The sequence below is a fragment of the Salvelinus namaycush genome, chromosome 24 (assembly GCF_016432855.1).
Source record: "Salvelinus namaycush isolate Seneca chromosome 24, SaNama_1.0, whole genome shotgun sequence".
NCBI lineage: Eukaryota > Metazoa > Chordata > Actinopteri > Salmoniformes > Salmonidae > Salvelinus > Salvelinus namaycush.
The window spans coordinates 10533339-10554119 of record NC_052330.1 but is presented as its reverse complement, the minus strand read 5'-3'; the positions used below and the strand labels follow the sequence as shown (position 1 = coordinate 10554119).

The 20781-nt window shown below is 42.8% G+C and overlaps 1 protein-coding gene across 2 annotated transcripts in view; it reads left to right on the top strand.

Moving 5' to 3' along the window:
* Positions 1 to 220: 220 nt before the first annotated feature.
* Positions 221 to 20781, top strand: part of LOC120019691 (rho GTPase-activating protein 18-like) — a 22104-nt gene continuing 1543 nt past the window's right edge. The window contains exons 1-14 of one of the 2 annotated variants that reach the window (XM_038963080.1): positions 221 to 420; positions 6092 to 6288; positions 11686 to 11921; positions 12248 to 12308; positions 12961 to 13127; positions 13822 to 13987; positions 14097 to 14188; positions 14552 to 14629; positions 15074 to 15233; positions 15404 to 15486; positions 15584 to 15790; positions 17362 to 17508; positions 17976 to 18103; positions 20276 to 20331. In XM_038963080.1, the coding sequence (XP_038819008.1) occupies positions 302 to 420; positions 6092 to 6288; positions 11686 to 11921; positions 12248 to 12308; positions 12961 to 13127; positions 13822 to 13987; positions 14097 to 14188; positions 14552 to 14629; positions 15074 to 15233; positions 15404 to 15486; positions 15584 to 15790; positions 17362 to 17508; positions 17976 to 18103; positions 20276 to 20331 (1897 nt within the window). In that variant the 5' untranslated portion in view covers positions 221 to 301. Of the gene's footprint in view, positions 421 to 6091; positions 6289 to 11685; positions 11922 to 12247; positions 12309 to 12960; positions 13128 to 13821; positions 13988 to 14096; positions 14189 to 14551; positions 14630 to 15073; positions 15234 to 15403; positions 15487 to 15583; positions 15791 to 17361; positions 17509 to 17975; positions 18104 to 20248; positions 20332 to 20781 lie in introns of both variants that reach the window. The other variant, XM_038963079.1, reaches the window with a different exon arrangement.

Here is a 20781-nt window from a genome sequence, read left to right as displayed (position 1 = left end):
CTGGGCGTTGCTTTCAGGCAGCTGTTGATTATCCATGTGTGAGTTCGTTTTGGATGGCTCGGTGCACCGGGTGTTCAGAGTTTGTATATTTTAGACCATTACATTGGTCCTTAAGAAAATGTACACTCATCCGGAGAACCGGGTCATGCAAAACGAAATCTCCCCATGTTATTAGAGGAGGCGGTGAGCTCATTGAAAAAGACAACTCCCCTCACACACAGAACAGCTCTCCTATTCCTGGAGGCTGTACATTCAAAGTTAACTGCGAACTTCAACAATAATACGGCATGACTCGAGCAACATGAGTCGCCAGCAGGACCCCAAGGGAGTCATCTTGACCGGATATATTAGCAATATTGAAGTTGTATCGCCTGCCTCGGGTGTCAATAGTGCCGAAGAGATCGAGTCTTCATCGCTGAGGTGAGCGTATAGTCTGTTATTGACCATAGCCCACACCCTACTGTAAGTAACATTGTAACATTGCCGCATGAATAGTTAAGAAAAGGTGCCAAGGTCTTCCAGTTGCTCCGCATGTAACCTCTAACAGAAAGAACACTCCGTGTAACGTTAGTCCCCAAGTCGCCCCTGACTTTTCCATGTGTTGATACATTGTTACCATGCTGACACATTGTGTGAAATGAAATAAGTTCTAGACTAAACAAGCAGAGGAAATACAGGCTTGCGCATGATAAGACAATAGGTTTTCTGGATTAAACTTTTTATATCATGTAAATCATAGAAGTAGGATATAAGTGATGTTTCATATGTAGGCTACGCTACGTCACAGTGCCGAAATGAGACTGTCCAAAAACACCTCGTTTTGTTAAGTTAGAGAAATTGAGCGTTAACACAACATATATATATTATATTTACACACACTTTGTTTGTTCTGCACATGTTTAAAGAACTGTAAACACTATCCAATAACAAACCCCACGCATACAGGGTGAGGACACACACATGAAGACAGCACTGGCCAGTTGAAACATGATGCTGGTTTTCCAGTTCAAGTGGCCATCTGTAAAAGCCAGTGTCTGTTATAGGCTGCAGCTACAGTGGAGGAGCCCTGGCGTGTATGCAGGTGCCTCCACTCACCAGCTGGGTCTGAGGGTCCCCAGTGGCTCTACAGAGGGCTGTCCCTGCCAAGGCTGTTTTGGATACTACGTACAGGGGTCTGTCTGTACTACTATGCCATAGTAGCACCATCTCTATTTGGCATGGTGTGGTAAATGTGGCACCTACATCACTTGTTTGTCTCATGTGCCAGTTCAGTTGGTCTTGCTTCTGCATGGGAACAAAAAGATTAAAAACAAAAGTCCAACTGGGTGCATGTTGTGGTCAATGAATGTTGCCCAGTTTGTTGGAATAATAGCCTGCAGTTACAAGTTTTAAGTTTATTACGAGAGATTTTGCCACCAGCTTACTGAGTCATTTTGGTCTTACTGTATAAACAAGTTACCGGCAGTACATGGTGGACTACTCGCCACAGAGCTTTTGTTTTCCACTTATATTGACTTATTAGATAACTACTCATTCCATGGAGGCAAATAGAAAGAACAGAGTAGAGCACTTTTAATGAGTTGATAACGAAACAGTTTGGACAAATAAAATGTGGTACACAGATGGGTGTGTTGGTCTTTATGCCTGCATGTTTTATTAAGTTAGGATGTAGGTATTCATGTTTTGACTGTAAACGTATTCTTTCACTGTATACATGTTTATATAGAAGAGGCATTAATGAATAATTGATCAAGTCGTTTTGTATTCTTTACATAATGTGGTGGGTCAGGTTATACCCAATCAATAAGCTCCGCTGGTAGTGTGTTAGTTGTTTTACTCTGACTGGAGTTTCTAATGTTCAAAACATTTGAGTAATTTAGCAGACGCTCTTATCCAGAGCGACTGCATACTTGTTCATACTGGTCCCCTGTGGGAATCAAACCCACCACCCTGGCATTTCAAGTGCCATGCTCTACCAAGTGAGCCACAAAACAGCGGGGTTAACAGGTACAAGTCAAGGCCAAGTGAACAGCCTGTGTTATGATTTCCATCGAATCAGGTGAGCCGCTGAGCTTTTTGTGAGTGAGATATAATATTGACTCAGGGACGACCTACCTTAAAATGCCTCCAGCAATGTAAACATTATGATGTTACCACACGGAGTCAGTGCACAAAATCAACACAGGTTATCATCATAGTGTTATTGCTGCTGTTTGTGTTTTTATTGTTTTTCCATTGACACAGCAGCACTCTTTGCATTCCCTGTTGTTTCCTGGTGTTGAAAATGTATTTCCACCTCCAGTCGAGATTATTCTGACTTGTGTTCATTTTTAAGTCCTTTATCACTGAACTGCCAACGACATCTTTTGAACGTCGTATGTAATGAACATTCCGACCTAGACATTTCCTAAATAAGTATAATTAACACATTTGATGTTTTTAGAATTTTGATAACACAAACATTTGTGTTTTAGGAGTACACCGCCCCCCCCCCCCCCCCCCCCCACACACACACAATTGTGAATAAATAGACTGACGAACGGTGCAGTCTCTGACGAATACAATAACACTTCTTTGAACAGGGAAGGGTTTGAAAAGTGTTCTTGACCTTTCTTTTCTATACAGAGGAACATACACTATCTCAAATCCCAGAACCCATCACTGGGGGCTTTCCCATGCAGTCTGTCCAATCCAGCTGGCCCATATGACTACAGAACTTTGGCCTCAGTTCTTTGGAGCTGTCTCCTTTGTGTATACATTCATCAGGGACCACTGTATCTGCCCCCACATCTTGTACACGTGTTAAACCCAGCCTTTTCTCCAGTCAATGACATGTCATTTGAGAGTGTACTCAGGCAGTAAGTATTATACAGGAGATTGGAGGGTCAGACTGAACCCCCAGCAGTAACGTTCCATGACTCTGTTGGGGTTGTCACAGCAATCAACCGGCTTGGGCCCATGTGTCGCTGTATTACATGTAGTGGATGTTTGGAATGTGCCTTATGAGTTAAGTCAAACTTGATTGCTAGTGCAGTAGTGTAATCCCCTGTTTCCATTGCGGTGCTAAACCATGCATGTTCTGCCGCTATGTATTTTAGACACATGTTGTCACCACACTTTGCCCCACAGTGCCACACTCAGGTTAAGGTTTAGTAAGCCTTCGAGATGGTACAGTATACCTATGCCACTGCCCCCTGAACTGCACTGTCAGTTCTTCTGTATGAATGGGTCTACATTATAAACTGGGTGGTTCGAGGCCTGAATGCTGATTGGCTGAAACCCGAGGTATATAACACTGTATACCATGGGTATGACAACATGTATTTTTACTGTTCTAATTACGTTGGTAACCAGCTTATAATAGCAATAAGGCACCTTGGGGGTTTGTGGTATGTGGCCAATAAACCACAGCTAAGGGCTATATCCAGGCACTCTGCGTTGCACCGTGCGAAGAACAGCCCTTAGCTGTGGTATATTGGCCATATACCCCACACCCCCTCGTGCCTTATTGCTTAAGTATACTATGACCCCTCTTCTTTGTGTCTGTATGTAAAATGACCATGCACTAAACAGCCGAGAAAGACTACGTTGTTCCCCTTTTTGTCCTTGAGCACTGGCAGTTTGTCACTCTTGGAGCCAGCAAGATAGCTGACCTTTCCATGTGAATGGGTCTGGCTGTGGGCTAACATTGGTGGTGTGTACATTGCTGGGATACTTGACTTTCCTTCCTTGTTCTCGAGTTCAAACCTTGCATTTGCTCCTAATGGGGAAGATTGTGTTTGCATTTCTGTCTTGGGATGGAATACAAACTAACATTGGTGCACATTCTGCTTTTCCCCTTTATTAGCAGTCTATTCCCCTCTAAACCAAATGTTTGTGCTGTGTTTTAGCTTGTTCCCCATAAAGGTTTGAATAAATAGAATGTTTTCCAACCCTCAGATTCTTCCAGAATTGTTCAAACATTGTGGCAATATTATCTAGAAAACAGACAGCGATTGATTTGTGAAAGCCTTTTCTCAACAACCTCTCTGAATTTCCAATTTGCAATTGCGTGTTGTTTATCCAGGGCCAGAAATGTCAGGCGTTACTGATACCCTGTGCATTTCCTGTGGCTGGGAAGGAGCTGAGGGCTGACTCATTTTACAACCTCCCCAGACCTCAGGTGAGGCCTAACAGGCCTGCTGCTCATTTATATTCTGTCCTGTCTATGACCATGGAGGGTAGTGTGTACGGCCAGTACATCACTGGGGCCACGCTTCCTACCATCCAGGACCTTTTATACCAGGCGGTGTCAGAGGAAGGACCTAAAAATGGCCAAAGACTCCAGCCACCCTAGTCATAGACTGTTCTCTCTGCTGTTGCACGGCAAGTGGTACCGGAGCGCCAAGTCTAGGTCCAAGAGGCTTCTAAACAGCTTCTACCCCCAAGCCATAAGACTCCTGAACAGCTAATCAAATGGCTACCCGGACTATTTGCATTGTGTGTGTCGCCCCCCCCCCCCCCCCATTTTTACGCTGCTGCTGGTCTGTTTATTATCTATGCATAGTCACTTTACCTCTACCTACATGTAACCTCGATTACCTCGACTAACCGGTGCCCCTGCATATTGACTCTGTACCGGTTCCCCCTGTATATAGCCTCGCTACTGTTATTTTGTTGTTGCTCTTTAATTATTTGTTATTTTTCCATTTTACTTCAGTTCATTTTAGTAAATACTTTAATACTTATTTTTCTTAACTGCACTGTTGGTTAAGGGCTTGTAAGTAAGCATTTCACTGAAAGGTTGTATTCGGCGTATGTGACAAATACAATTTGATTTGATTTGAACTCGTCACTGCGAGAAATGGACCAGGAAGCCATGAAGAACATTCTGTAGACCCATAGAGCTGGTATTTAAGCTCATTTGTACTCTTTAGTTTGAGGTTATCACATATTATATCTGTCACATTGGTTGTTTAAAACAAACCTTTTACCCCTAAGCTAAGGTGTACGTTAGCCTGGCCTGGCTTGACCCAGATTGACTGTTTAGTATCAAGTGCGTAAGCAGAAACAGTAATTTGGGAGTGTGGAACCGCTGAGGTTTCATGATTTATTTTTGCCACTCTAGGTGTCCCTTTTAAAGGTCAAATGCAGCAGTTTTTATCTCAATATCAAATAATTTCTGGGTAACCATTAAGTACCTTACTGTGATTGTTATCAACTAAATTGGTCAAAAAGAATCAACAATAGCTTCTTAGCAAAGAGCAATTTCTCAAGCAAGAATTTTGGTAGTACTGTCTGAGTGGTTTGAGTGGGAAGGGGAAAACTCAAAATGACCTATTATTGGCAGAGGTTTGTAACTCTTTCTTATTGGTCTATTAACTCATTTACCAAATGGTGATGTCACCGTGGAAGACCCAAACTCCCTCGCACCAAAACGGGCTGAAATTTCAGGCAGTCTTTTCAAACAGCTTTTACACTAAAAGGGCATTATCATAATTTTCACTGTAATATTCCAACCTCATAGTATTGAAATGTGTATATAAAACACAGGAAAATCAATTTTTTTGACTGCACTGGCCCTTTAAGTGCAACCACCATAACTATTTGGGGGAGTATAGCAGCTTTCTGATGCCCATCAGGACTCCTCTTTGTGCTTTCCCAGGGTTCACTCACACGGAGAAGCCTATCTGGAGCAAGCCAAGCCTTCACCAAGCCCGCAAGCCCACACATGCATTATCCTTAAACTAGTAACTTGGCATTCTGTAAAAGGGTCTAGGCTGTGGCCAGCTAACAGCAGCTGACAGCAGGGGTTGCACAGAACTACGTGCTAGAAGTGTGACACGGCCAGAGGAAAGCAGAACTGCTGCACTGACTGACTGAAATGAGTTAACCCTTCACGTTCATGCTAATCCAAGTTCTATGTGGAAAATACAACCACATTCTTGTGAAAACACCGTGTTCATAGAGTTCCAATCCTAAAATTAGTACCAGACAGCCACCCAGTTTGTTTACGCATTATTAGAATGGTCTGACTTGTAGTATTTATAACTCACTTTAACCCTAATAAAATGACTGAAATAGTACTCATACTCTCTCCTTTGTCCACCAGTCGCAGGACAGGCCACTACAGTGTCCAGAACCGTGCCAAAAATGCACCGGGAAAGCCCCCGTACCACCGCTGTAACTCCCAGGACTCGTTGGACGAACTGGCCATGGACGACTACTGGACCGAGGTGGAGAACATCACCCTGAGTGGAGAGGGGGACGCAGAGCCACACGAGGAGGTGCAGCTGAAGGTGCCTGATGGTATGGAGCTCTACTCTATAGCAGGAGTGTCCACTGAAAGTAGAGAGGCCCTTTCCTTCACCTTAAGTGAACAACTGCTTCAGGGTAACATTTTAGACAGAGATTTAAGGTTTAGTACAGTATTCACTATGTACATTATATGACTAGTGATTTACCTAGATCACTGTCTGAAAGGATTATTTTTTTACTATAAACGCAACATGAAGTGTTGGTCCCATGTTTCATGAGCTGATTCCAGAAATGTTCCATACGCACAACATTTCTCTCAAATTGTGTAGAAATGTGTTTACATCACTGTTAGTGAGCATTTACTGCAAGATGGCGCCATCTCTTATGACCGAAAAGAGCTTCTGGACATCAGAACTGGGATTACTCAACTCAAATTGGACAAGGAGTTCTTCCTCAATGAGTCAGAGGGATATACTACAGACACCTGACCAGGCCCAGATCCCTGTGATTCGCTGGAAAAGGAAACGTAGGTTTTGCGGAAAAGAGATCAGGATGCCTTGTGAGGATCAGGCGACGAGTGGCTAATCTTGTCTTGCCTTCCGTTCTGCTAGCTAACATTCAATCGCTGGAAAATAAATCGGACGAACTGAAAGCACGTATATCCTACCAACGGGACATTTTAAAACTGTAATATCTTATGTTTCACCGAGTCGTGGCTGAACGACGGCATTAAGAGCATATAGCTGGTAGGTTATACACTCCATCGGCAAGACAGAACAGGAGCCTCTGGTAAGACACGGGGCGGGGGCCTATGCATATTTGTAAACAATAGCTGGTTCACGATATCTAAGGAAGTCTCAAGGTTTTGCTCGCCTGAGGTAGTGTGGTCTACAGCTTATCATGAGATACTCTATCTACAGTTGAAGTCGGAAGTTTACATACACCTTAGCCAAATACATTTAAACTCAGTTTTTCACAATTCCTGACATTTAATCCTAGTAAAAATTCCCTGTCTTAGGTCAGTTAGGATCAACACTTTATTGTAATAATGTGAAATGTCAGAATAATAGTAGAGAATTATTTATTTCAGCTTTTATTTCTTTCATCACATTCCCAGTGGGTCAGAAGTTTACATGCACTCAATTAGTATTTGGTAGCATTGCCTTTAAATTGTTTCACTTGGGTCAAACGTTTTGGGTAGCCTTCCACAAGTTTTCCACAATAAGTTGGGTGAATTTTGGCCCATTCCTCCTGACAGAGCTGGTGGAACTGAGTCATGTTTGTAGGCCTCCTTGCTCGCACACGCTTTTTCAGTTCTGCCAACAAATTTTCTAGAGGATTGAGGTCAGGGCTTTGTGATGGCCACTCCAATACCTCGACTTTGTTGTCCTTAAGCCATTTTGCCACAACTTTGGAAGTATGCTTGGAGTCATTGTCCATTTGGAAGACCCATTTGCGACCAAGCTTTAACTTCCTGACTGATGTCTTGAGATGTTGCTTCACTATATCCACAATTTTCCTAGCCTATCAGATACTTCTAAAGCCATTACATAATTTTCTGGAATTTTCCAAGCTGTTTAAAGGCACAGTCAACTTAGTGTATGTAAACTTCTGACCCACTGGAATTGTGATACAGTGAAATAATCTGTCTGTAAACAATTGTTGGGAAAATTAATTGTCATGCACAAAGTAGATGTCCTAACCGACTTGCCAAAACTGTAGTTTGTTAACAAGAAATTTGTGGAGTGGTTGAAAAACTAGTTTTAATGACTCCAACCTAAGTGTATGCAAACTTCCTACTTCAACTGTAGTTTTCCACTGTATTTTTCGTAGCGGTCTACATACCACCACAGACCGATGCTGACACTAAAAATGCGCTCAATGAGCTGTATTCCGACCATAAGCGAACAGGAAAACGCTCATCCAGAGGCGGCGCTCCTAATGGCCGGGGACTTTAATGCAGGGAATCTTAAATCAGTTTTACCTAATTTCTATCGGCATGTTAAATGTGCAACCAGAGGGGAAAAAACATTCTAGACCACCTTTACTCCACACAGAGAGATGCGTACAAAGCTCTCCCTCTTCCTCCATTTGGCAAATCTGACCATAACTCTATCCTCCTGATTCCTGCTTACAAGAAAAAATTAAAGCAGGAAGCACCAGTGACTCTGTCTATAAAAAAAAGTGGATAGATGAAGCAGATGCTAAACTACAGGACTGTTTTGCTAGCACAGACTTGAATATGTTCCGGGATTCTTCCGATGGCATTGAGGAGTACATCACATAAGTCACTGGGTTTATCAATAAGTGCATTGAGGATGTCTTCCCCACAGTGACTGTATGTACATACCCCAACCAGAAGCCATGGATTACAGGCAACATTCGCACTGAGCTAAAGGGAGGAGCTGACACTTTCAATGAGCGGGACTCTAACCCAGAAGCTTATAATAAATCCCGCTATGCCCTCCGACAAACCATCATACAGGCAATGCGTCAATACAGGACTAAGATCGAATCGTACTACACCGGCTATGACGCTCGTCGGATGTTTCATGGCTAGCAGTGACACGAGCTACCAGATGAGCTAAATAACTTCTATGCTCGCTTCGAGGCAAGTAACACTGAAATATGCATGAGAGCATCAGCTGTTCTGGACGACTGTGATCACGCACTCTGCAGCCGATGTGAGTAAGACCTTTAAAACAAGTCAACATTCACAAGGCCGCTGGGCCAGACGGATTACCAGGGCGTGTACTCCGAGCATGCGCTGACCAACTGGCAAGTGTCTTCACTGACATATTCAGTCTGTAGTACCAACATGTTTCAAGCAGACCACCATAGTCCCTGTGCCCAAGAACACTAAGGTAACCTGCCTAAATGACTACCGACCCGTAGCACTCATGTCTGTAGCCATGAAATGCTTTGAAAGGCTGGTCATGGCTCACATCAACACCATTATCCCAGAAACCCTAGACCCAATCCAATTTGCATACCGCACCAACAAATCCACAGATGATGCAATCTCTATTGCACTCCACACTGCCCTTTCCATCCTGGACAAAAGGAACACCTATGTGAGAATGCTATTCATTGACTACAGCTCAGCGTTCAACACCACAGTGCCCTCAAAGCTCATCACTAAGCTAAGGACCCTGTGACTAAACACCTCCCTCTGCAACTGGATCTTGGGCTTCCTGACGGGCCGCCCACCAGGTGGTAAGGGTAGGTAACAACACATCCGCCACGCTGATCCTCAACACTGGGGCCCCTCAGGGGTGCGTGCTCAGTCCCGTCCTGTACTCCCTGTTCACTCATGACTGCATGGCCAGGCACGACTCCAACACCAGAATTAAGTTTGCTGATGACACAACAGTGGTAGGCCTGATCACCGACAACAATGAGAGATCCTATAGGGAGGCCTGACCGTGTGGTCCCTCAATGTGATCAAGACAAAGGAGATGATTGTGGACTACAGGAAAAGGAGGACCGAGCACGCCCCAATTCTCATGGACGGGGCCGTAGTGGAGCAGTTTGAGAGCTTCAAGTTCCTTGGTGTTCACATCACCAACAAACTAACATGGTCCAAGTACACCAAGACAGTCGTGAAGCGACTGTGCATGACAAAACCTTTTCCCCCTCAGGAGACTGAAAAGATTTGGCATGGGTCCTCAAAAGGTTTTACAGCTGCACCATCGAGCGCATCCTGACGGGTTGCATCACTGCCTGGTATGGCAACTGCTCGGCCTCTGACCGCAAGGCACTACAGAGGGTAGTGCCTATGGGCCAGTACATCACCGGGGCCAAGCTTCCTGCCATCCAGGACCTCTATACCAGGCGGTGTCAGAGGAAGGCCCTAAAAATGGTCAGACTCCAGCCATCCTAGTCATAGACTACTCTCTCTGCTACCGCACAGTAAGCGGTACCGGAGTGCCAAGTCTAGGTTCAAGAGGCTTCTAAACAGCTTCTACCCCCAAGCCGTAAGACTCCTGAACAGCTAATCAAATGGCTACCCGGACTATTTGCATTCCCCCCCCCCCCCATACTGCTGCTACTCTCTGTTATTATCTATGCATAGACACTTTAATAACTCTACCTACATGTACATAATTACCTTGACACCGGTGCCGCCGCACATGACACAATGACTCTGTACCGGTACCCCCAGTATATAGCTCCGCTATTTTTATTTACTGCTGCTCTTTAATTATTTGTTATTATTATCTCTTACTTTTTTGTTGTTGTATTTTCTTAACTGCATTGTTGGTTAAGGGCTTGTAAGCATTTCACTGTAAGGTCTACACCTGATTTTATTTTATTTCTCCTTGCCCAGATGGTCCATACACCTTACAGGTGTGGCATATCAAGAAGCTGATTAAACAGCACGATCATTACACAGGTGCACCTTGTGCTGGGGACAATAAAATATCACTTTAAAATTAGCAATTTTGTCACATAACTTGACACATCTATGGTATTGTGTTTGAGGGAGCGTACAATTTGCATGCTGACTGCAGGAATGTCCACCAGAGCTATTGCCAGGGAATTTAATGTTCATGTCTCTACCATAAGCCGCCTCCTACATTGTTTTAGAGAATTTGGCAGTCTGTCCAACCGGCCTCACAACCGCAGACCACTTGTAACCACGCCAGCCCAGGACCTTCACATCTGGCTTCTTCACATCCGGCTTCTTCACATCCGGCTTCTTTACATGCGGGATCATCTGAAACCAGCCATCCGGACAGCTGAGGAGTATTTCTGTCTGTACTAAAGCCCTTTTCGTGGGGAAAAAATGAATTCTGATTGGCTGGGCCTGGCCCCCAAGTGGGTGGGCCTAGGCTTAGATTAGGGCCTAATTTATTTAAATTGAGTGATTTCCTGATATGAACTGTAACTCAGTAAAACCCACTGTTGCATGTTGTGTTTTATATGTTTTGTTCAGTACATACTGTAGAGCTGACTAGGATAGTCTGGTCTGTTGTCCAGCCCATGTTATTTTGCAATACCACCACATAATGATTTCTTATTGCTTTCATCCACAGAAGACAATAGACTTGCTTGATCCTACAGGATCAGGAAATGCCTATAAAAAGCACTACAAAAGTGTATTGTTTATTAACTTGACATTCATTGTTTTGTCTGGAGAACTTAAAGCAGGAACTTCCTTTTGTTTCCGTTCCTTTCTAAAACAAGATGGTTTGTGTTAAGGGGTTAGGAGTGAGATCCTTCCCTGTTTCATGTCTTTCTCTATTCCCAGCCCTCAGTACATAAAAATGGCATAATAGTAATTGCATAGTAATAATCTATGAATTACTTGTTTGTTTCTTTATTTTTCAATAAATGACTGTCCTCACTAGTCTTCAGGCCTACACCCATATCTTTCCCATTAACATACTACTGCTCTTTTGGTGCAGCATCAATTCATCGCTAACTCAACTTGTCTGTCTGTAGAGGGGGAACAGGAGGAGGCATGGCTGACGGAGGCGGGGCTGGCCACTCTGTTTGACGAGTCTGCGTCGGACCCCGAGGACATGATGGGGCTGTTGTCCACGCTGACGCGCACCCAGGCCGCCGCCGTGGAGAAACGTGTTGAGAAGCTACAGCAGACCCTCAGGAAGAGGAACAAGCAGCACCAAGTACCTGACGTCAGAGACATCTTCAAACTCCCAGGCACGCCAGAGTCAAAGGTCAGCCTACCACCGGTCCCGTTTAAAATGCCAGTCATGCCTGAGATGCCTTGCTACATAAAAAAAAACCAGTGACTTGTTTACCATAGTTGGTTAATATAATTACTAATCACAATATCTGTTAATGGACACCTGAATGTGAAGTAATACTTAACTGAGTATCTTAATATTATGCAAAAGAAGGTCTTGTACTCACAATTGGGGTGAAAAATATGACTTTCTACAATATCAGCAGTTACTTTTAGTAGTTTGAATCATTAATTGATAAGAAATGACCTATATTGAATTCCGATGAGAGCCTGCTTCTGTTTTGTATTATGTTGCAGGAAGATGAAGCCAAGTCACCAGAGAGAAGTGAAAACAGGAAAAAGGATATTACGACAGATGGCATGTACCACAAGTTCTACTCACTAAATCTCTGTCTGGGCATGTTGGTCTATACCTATAGAAAACATCACTGACTCGCCACAAAAATGAACTGGTATTTCTATCCACCGTGTTGTTGCTTTTATGTGATACTGTAGATTTCCTGAAATGGTTCATGATCACAGGAAGCAGAAGTGAAGATTCTATGGAAGAGCTGTTGAGAAGATAACTCGGCAGTACACACACAGGAAGCAGGGACATTGCCTCTTGTCTGTTCGCGCCACCCCTCTGACCTTAACATGAAGGCTGTCAGGAATCCGCTCCCTATCTTCCATTATCCACTTGCCTGTTTTCCTATTAGTGGAGATGGCATGGAGGCACTGCAGTTCTGTGTCAGGGCCAAGGCCTTACATGTCTGTCTGACATGGGTCACAGAGGGCAGACTGGCTCTCTGGCTGTTGACTTCCACAGGACTAGTCGTTGTCCCTTAGTTTCCCTCCAGTGGGCAGAACAGTCACCACCACCTAGTTCTAATCTCCCCACTGCTGACTAAAGACTTTGTCCCATCTGTGGACTTTCACACATCTAATTCATGAATTGCCTGTGTTATCTCTTGCTGTAGGTCTAGCTTTTAATATGTCCCAATAATAACTCTGTGTGTGTGTGTGTACAGGTCAAGCGATGGGGCTGGGGAACAGGGCAGGCCCTGCTGAGCAGAGTGTGTCTGAACCTGAGACAGACATCAACCTAGAGGTGTCCTTCTCTGATCAGGCCCTCAGCTATAAGGAGGGCTCAAAGGGCAGCAGTGAGGCTCTGACAGACGCAGATGACAAGCTACCTGTGAGTACCCTTTTAAACATTAACACCACCACACAGATTGACTGAGCCGCTCATCCGGAGCAAAGTTTACATGCCAAAACAGGAAGTGTCACTCGTCAAAATAGCAGGATCCCATAGGCCAGTTTGGGACAAAGGATTTCAAATATTTATATGTTTTTTGGCAGAAGCAAGAACTGTGCCCTGTAGTGTTTATGGATTGAAACATGTTTCTGTTTTTACTTAGCCTACATCAGTAATGATTGACTAAATTATGTTTTGAAATTTATATGGGCCATTATTTACAGTGTAATTGTAGGCCTAGGCCTACTGCTTGTGTACTAGTGTAAGTTATATGACATTGAATGATGTCATTTGCACTGATGATAACATTATCAATCAAAACCTTTTGAATAGAGTTTTTGCATCATATAATACATTTCAGTCAAAAAACTGTTCTAGACTACTGGTGTATCTGAGTTCTAGAGCCACCACCTAGTGGTGGCCCTAGAAACACCAGGTGGTTCCAGATACTCCAATAATATGTCAGGGTCATATTCAATAGGCATCAAACAGACCCTGTTTTGGTCTCTGACAAGTCCAATAAGAAGCGCTTGTTTTCATCTTCCATTGCAAAATGTTTTGCTACGGTGTGCACTAATGAATACAACCCAGTTTTGCTAACTCCTAATGTAACCTGTGCTTCGCTATATGACAGAACTTCAAGTTAAGCAGAGACAAGACAGGGCTGACCAAGGTTGGGGACCTGTCCCCCCAGGACATGAAGAAGGTGCACCGCCTGGTGCTGATAGAGATGACCGCTCTGTTTGACACGGCAGGCATCGACCTCAAAGCCCACAAAGCAGTTAAACTCAAGGTCAAAGGTAAGCCAGTATGCTAGAACTGGAACACAACTGTATAACATATCTAAGAACCCGGAGGACTGTCCCATCAAGCTCTGACACAATTATGTTTGATGTGTTTGTGTTCTAGAGTCTGGCCTGTTTGGAGTTCCCCTGGCCGCCCTATTGGAGCAGGACCAGAGGAGACAGCCAGGGACCAAGGTGCCAATCATACTGCAGAGGGTGAGCAGCACAACCTCTCATTAACCACTGATCCTGGTTCTCTTTAATCATACAGTACGTCTGAATGTGTGCTCTGCAGTAGAAATATCTTCAGTTTGCTGTAGTGGTAATGGCATTGTTATTTTGGGGCGGCAGGTAGCCTAGTGGTTAGAGCGTTGGACTAGTAACCGAAAGGTTGCTAGATCAAATCCCTGAGCTGACAAGGTAAGTCTGTTGTTCTGCCCCTGAACAAGGCAGAAAACCCACTGTTCCTAGGCCGTCATTGTAAATAAGAATTTGTTCTTAACTGACTTGCCTAGTTAAATAAAAATGTGCTGTTGATTTGGTGGTTTAAAGCTTATAAGTGTGTTCTATTGTTTCCAGCTCATCTCTCACATAGAGGACGAGGGTCTGGACACAGAGGGGCTTCTACGGATACCCGGAGCAGCCATAAGAGTCAAGGTCATTGTTCATCGTTGTTGATAGATCTAGTCCTGCTTCATTCAATGTCTGGAAGTATTTGCATGCTGTAACAACAACTTAATGTAGCCAAATTCTTATTTCCCTAATGGAGAGGTTAGTGTAGATGATATGATTAGTGTTGTACTGTAGGATGATGTGATAAAGCCTCCAGTGTGTGGATGTGTTTCACTATACTTGTGGGGACCAGAAGTCCCCACAAGAATAGTAAACAAACAAAAATTGGGGACATTTTGTTGGTCCCCACAAAGTCAAATGCTATTTCTATGGGGTTAGAGTTACGTTTAGGGTTATGAGCTAGGGTTAGGAGTTAAGGTTCAGGGAAAATAGGATTTTGTGCCCCCACAAGGTTAGCTGTACAAGACTGTGTGTGTGAGAGGGAGAGTGCGTGTGTGTTAACATGTGACCTATGTGTTCGGCTGGCAGGCGGTGTGTGTGGAGCTGGAGGGGAAGTTCTACGAGGGCCTGTTTCCATGGGAGAGTCTGAAGCAGCACGATGCAGCCAGCCTGCTCAAGCTCTTCATCAGGGAGCTGCCCCACCCGCTGCTCACTGTGGAGTACCTCAGCGCCTTCATCGCAGTGCTTAGTCAGTCCCCCTATACATTATGAACCACACTTTCTATACATACAGTGGTGCACTGTATGTATACTCATTTACAATGTTATCTCGATTCCGTTTGAGTTTTGTCTTATGTTGACTCATGGATTAGTAAAGCAATCCCATTGTGGTTGTGATTTTGTTTGTTTGCCTTACAGAACTGCCAACTAAGAAGCAGCAGCTGCAGGCTCTCAACTTGCTGGTCCTGCTACTTCCGGAGTCCAGCCGTGATACACTAAAGGTAGATGGCTCTTTTCCTGTGCTAGTTCTCTAGCCAATACAGTATAGTCTCATGTTATCTGTTGGAGACATTGTAATGTATCTTATGGTGGTTTCAGGTGCTGATGGAGTTCTTTCAGAGGGTCATAGACCACAAAGAGCAGAACAAGATGACCTTGAACAACGTTGCCGTGGTGATGGCTCCAAACATCTTCATGTTTAAAGGCTTCCGCAACAAGATCAGTGAGCAACAGGAATTTTCCCTGGCCACGGAGACCGCCAACATCGTCCGACTGCTCATCAGATACCAAAACCTGCTCTGGACGGTAGGCTCAAGTCATGGTGCCTCATTTATCAATATTGCGTAAACTAAAATACTACTTACGAATGGAGTTTTGAATGTTTGTATGCATAGAAAAAGTGTGATTTTAACAAACAATCATACAAGCATCATACACACACACACACCGGTAGGAGATAACCATTGATAAATACCAATTGTTCTCAGCCTCAGTGCTCATGTACGACCGTGGCTATTTTCATTTCGAAACACCCCTAATTAACCATATATAGTCAATCATAAAGCCTGTGGGGAAATACAGCACCGTGCCATGAAATACAACGTCGCAACCCAAAAAAGCGAGAAAAATATATATATTTTCAGAGACTAAAGTAGAGGTGCTAGTGTCAGAGATTGAGTACAACCCCCAAAAAATATTTGGTTGCTCAGCTGTGGCTTGACCAGTAACAATGAAAACATATCTACAAAGAGAAGACTGTAAAGACAATTTGTTTATTTTGCAATGGCAAATGTACTTACAATGAGTAGGCCATCCATCCTCAACTCCCTCCTGCAGGCGTTATAGGCCAACATTACTGTTCTGCAAAATGAACGAGTCGTGCAAATCACATAACCTATCCCCTGAACATTAAAAGTGGAGGCCTTTTCTGTTCACATAGTCTTTTTGGGATGGTGCTTTTACGGTGACGTGGGTGCCGTCTATTGCTTCGTTAGTATTGGATGTCAGTGGAGGCTGCTGAGGGAGGACAGCTCATAATAATGGCTGGAATGGAATAGTATCAAACACATGGTTTTCATGTGTTCGATACCATTTCATTGACTCTATTCCAGACATCAGATATTATGATCTGTCCTCCCCTCAGAAGCCTCCACTGTTGGCTGTGCATCTGAATGTCATGTTTACTTTTTTTTTTTAAAGTGGGTCTTAAATCCTCACAAAAATCCTATAAGATTTGATTTGAGAAACGATATCTGAAGAGCCAATCTGTGCATTCTGGAGAGAAAAAAAAGTCCCACTTGTCTCTAAAAACGTGCTCTCTGCGAAATGCAGCGTTTGCCAAATCCTCCAACAGAGCAAGATCAGCCTATCATTCTATTTCCCATTGTTAAAATACTATAAAAGACAATGGTTTCACTTGAACTTTGTGCCTATAATTTAACAAATGACTGTACTTTGTATTGATTGTTATCGTAACAAATGCACTGATGTGGTCAAATGATATGCCTGTCAAGTTATGTTGCATGAATTCAAATTGGAAATACAATGAAATTGAAAATAATTGATTTATTACTCGCATAATTTCAGACATTTTCAACATGTATTTTCCCCATTCTATGCTTGACAGGAAGTTTCCTTATTCCACCACTTGTGCGTACGCATGGCTGTGTGTGAATTTACAGACACTCGAGCAAATGTTCATATTGATAAATGTCACACTTTGTGTGGAAATGAACCCACGCATGGTTTACGCACAGATTTGTGCCTAGGCATGATTGATAAATGAGGCCCCTGGACTTTATGTATCGGGCTACTGTATGTAATTGGTATGGCTCTTCAATGGCACAATTTGTAATTGTATCTTACATTTTTCACAGATTCCTAAATTCATAATGAATCAAGTCCGAAAACAAAACACGGAGAACCAGAAGAAAATGAGCAAAGACCGCGCCATGATGAAACTCCTAAAGAAGATGGCCTATGAGCGAGAGAAACACGAGAAACAGGAGAAACCCCTCTCTGAGGTGAGGGCAGCAGTAGCAGACAAAGAAAGGTGTCTGTTTGTTTGTAGCACCTGTATATGGTATTCCAATTGGCTCTGCGACCGTACTGAAAAGCAGTTATAGCTGAGGGCAATACCCATGCTGTTGAATGAATCAAGAGGAGAATATGTGAATGACTCGACTCAAATGCCTTCTGCGCTTCCTGGTTCAAGTGATGAAAGAGGGGGAGTGGCTCCCCTGTGACACCTATTGGCAATATGTAGAACTGCAACTCCGTTTTTTTATTGTTTTAAAATGACAATAATGAAGAAATTGCATAATATAACAATTTGAATACCTCAAAGAATATTTGTAATGAAGAGCAATTTTCAATAAATGCTTTTTGTATAACTGCTGTACATTTGTAGTGGTGTAGTATGGAGTACAGTAGCGACACTAGTATTATGTTGGTTAGCTGAGACATGTCTGTGTTGTCTCTCCCCATGCAGGTGGACAGTAGTTCTCAGGGCTTCATCAGGGTCCAAGCCCCTCAGTTTTCTAAGGTCTCCATGGCTGTCCAGCTGACTGAAGAGTTGCAGGCATCTGATGTCCTCAGCCGCTTTCTCAGCCAGGACAGGTGAAAACAACACCCCTCCCTCCCCCTGTTCTCCGAGGGGCACTACTGTCATCCCGTTACACACCAAAGGCTTGCAGTCACCTAATGATTCCTCTCAGCCCACTCCCTCACACAGGGTATTCTGAGTGCAGTTAAATTACACTACAGAGACATTTACACCCTGGGTGGGTTATAACTGAGCAGCCTATGGGAACTGTTATTTCTGTGACACTGCACGGCGTGGCTCTGATTTCTCTGTATTTGTATACTGCCCTAGAAAGGCAAAACAATGCTGATTTTCATGATTTCGACTGGCTCAGAAAAGCTGCCAGCCTGTCTGTCTCGTCCCGACTCCCGACACGTTCATTACCAAAGGACAGTTGGAGATCGAATTTCAATGTTGCAAATGTCGGCGAGACTGACAGCAATGCTATTACAAATCTCTGCTGTTGAAAACCAAATGCTAGTCTAAAATAAATGGGAGATAATTTCTAGATGCTTTTTACAGTGTAGCTCTAATATATACATTGCCTGGCTGGGCTGATGAGACAGTGGATTGCGCAGTCACATGGAACAGAGTCTATAGGCATTTCGACATCATAGATGATTTAGCCGGTACTAACTTGTGGAATAGACACCGGCTGGAATGCGGTTTTAACCAATCAATGGCCAGGATTAGACCCAGCCGTTGTGTATATATAAGTGATAATGCACTGATGTATTATCTTATTATGAAGTAATTTGATTTGACCTACAGTGAGCTCCAAAAGTATTGGGACAGTGACAATTGTTGTTTTGGCTCTGTACTCGAGCACTTTGGATTTTAAATGATACGATGACTGAGGTTAAAGTGCAGACTGTCAGCTTTAATTTGAGGGTCTTTTTATCCATAACTGGTGAACCATTTAGAAATTACTGTACTTGTTGTACATAGTTGTTGACCATGAGTATTGGAACAAATTCACTTATGTGAATTAAAGTAGTGTAAAGGTAAGTATTTTGTCCCATATTCATAGCACGCAATGACTACATCAAGCTTGTTGGATGCATTTGCTGTTTGTTTTGGCTTATTTTTATTATTTTGTGCCCAATAGAAGTGAATGGTAAATAATCTATTGTGTCATTTTGGAGTCACTTTTTATTGTAAATAAGAATAGAATATGTTTCTAAACACTTCTACATGCATGTGGATGCTACTATGATTACGGATAATCCTGAATGAATCGTGAGAAAGTTACAGATGCACAAATATCATACCCCCAAGACATGCTAACCTTCTCATCATTATAATAACAAGGGAAGTTAGCATTTTTTGGGGGGGTATGATATTTGTCCCAATACTTTTGGTACCCTAAAATGGGGAGACTATGTACAATGTATTTCTAAATGGTTCACCCGATATGGATGAAAATACCCTCAAATTAAATCAGAAAGTTTGCGCTTCAACCTCATAGTCATATTGTATAATTTCAAATCCAAAGTACTGGAGTACAGAGTCGCAACAAAAAATGGGTCACTGTTCCAATACTTTTGGAGCTCACTGTATGACCCTTAAAATGCAGGTACTGCACTCTGCCTTTTGTATGACCTTAAACAACTATACGGGTAATGCAAAGGCAAAATGCGTTTATCCAACTGTTTTGTTGTTTTTCCTGTAACTTTGTATGGTCATTTATTTGACTTGGGTCATAGGTCAAATCAGTGGTCATGGTTGATATGCAGAAAAAATGAATTAATAATAAGATAATACATCAGTGCATTATCACTTCTCTACTGATGACATATTTCGCTGGACAGCAAATAAACGTTAAAGCCATTTGTCTCAGTTTCCCTGTTTGCGTAGTTACTGCTCTTTGCAGTGAAAACATGGTGGCACAAAGCCAAAGTGCAGTAACTTCACTTACTGCTGTTTGCCTTGGTTTTTACTTGGATTTTGTAGTTACTGCAAAATTCACACTCCATTTTCTCTCAAACTGAACATAATTGAACCAGAACACTTGGTCACAAGATTAAACAAATACTACAAAACCTGATTTCAGTCTTAACTCAATTTTGACCAAAAGTGTAGTTACTGTATTTGTATTTTGCCTTTGTAGGGAAGTATAAAACTCAACTGTTTATGAATGTTACTCTATTTGTAATTTGGTTTTTTTGTTTATCCCTCAGTATGTTGTCTGTGTGTGTGTGTTCTAGCTCTGTGTCTGTGAAGAGAGAAGATCTGTGCCTTTATGAAATCGGAGGGAATATCCGTAAGTATTGCACAGTGGCGTACAAAGTCATTTAACACACAAACCATCTCATATATCTTAGGTGGCATTTCTAGTTTCTCAAAAAGGATGATTCTATTACAAAGTATTATCTGTAAAAAAGGAAAAGGGGGGGGGGGGGGGGTAAAGAAAAGCGAAATGTGAACATCCTGCAGTAGACTGTATTCAGACCATATTCTGCTGTAAATTCATAGTAGTACCATCCAGTAAGTCATTAAAGGTGTTTTAAGGACATGGTTCAAATCCCACCTTCCCTTAATTGGAGCCAGTTTGCTACAGCAGGAAAATGCAGCAACAGGAAATGTGAATTATTATGAGTATTATAATTAGTGGACATTTTTGTAGGGGTTGATACAGGGAAAATCAAATCAGAAATTTCAAAGTAGGAATTACAAACTCCAGAAGCCTCTTTTTAAACCTCAAATACACTAC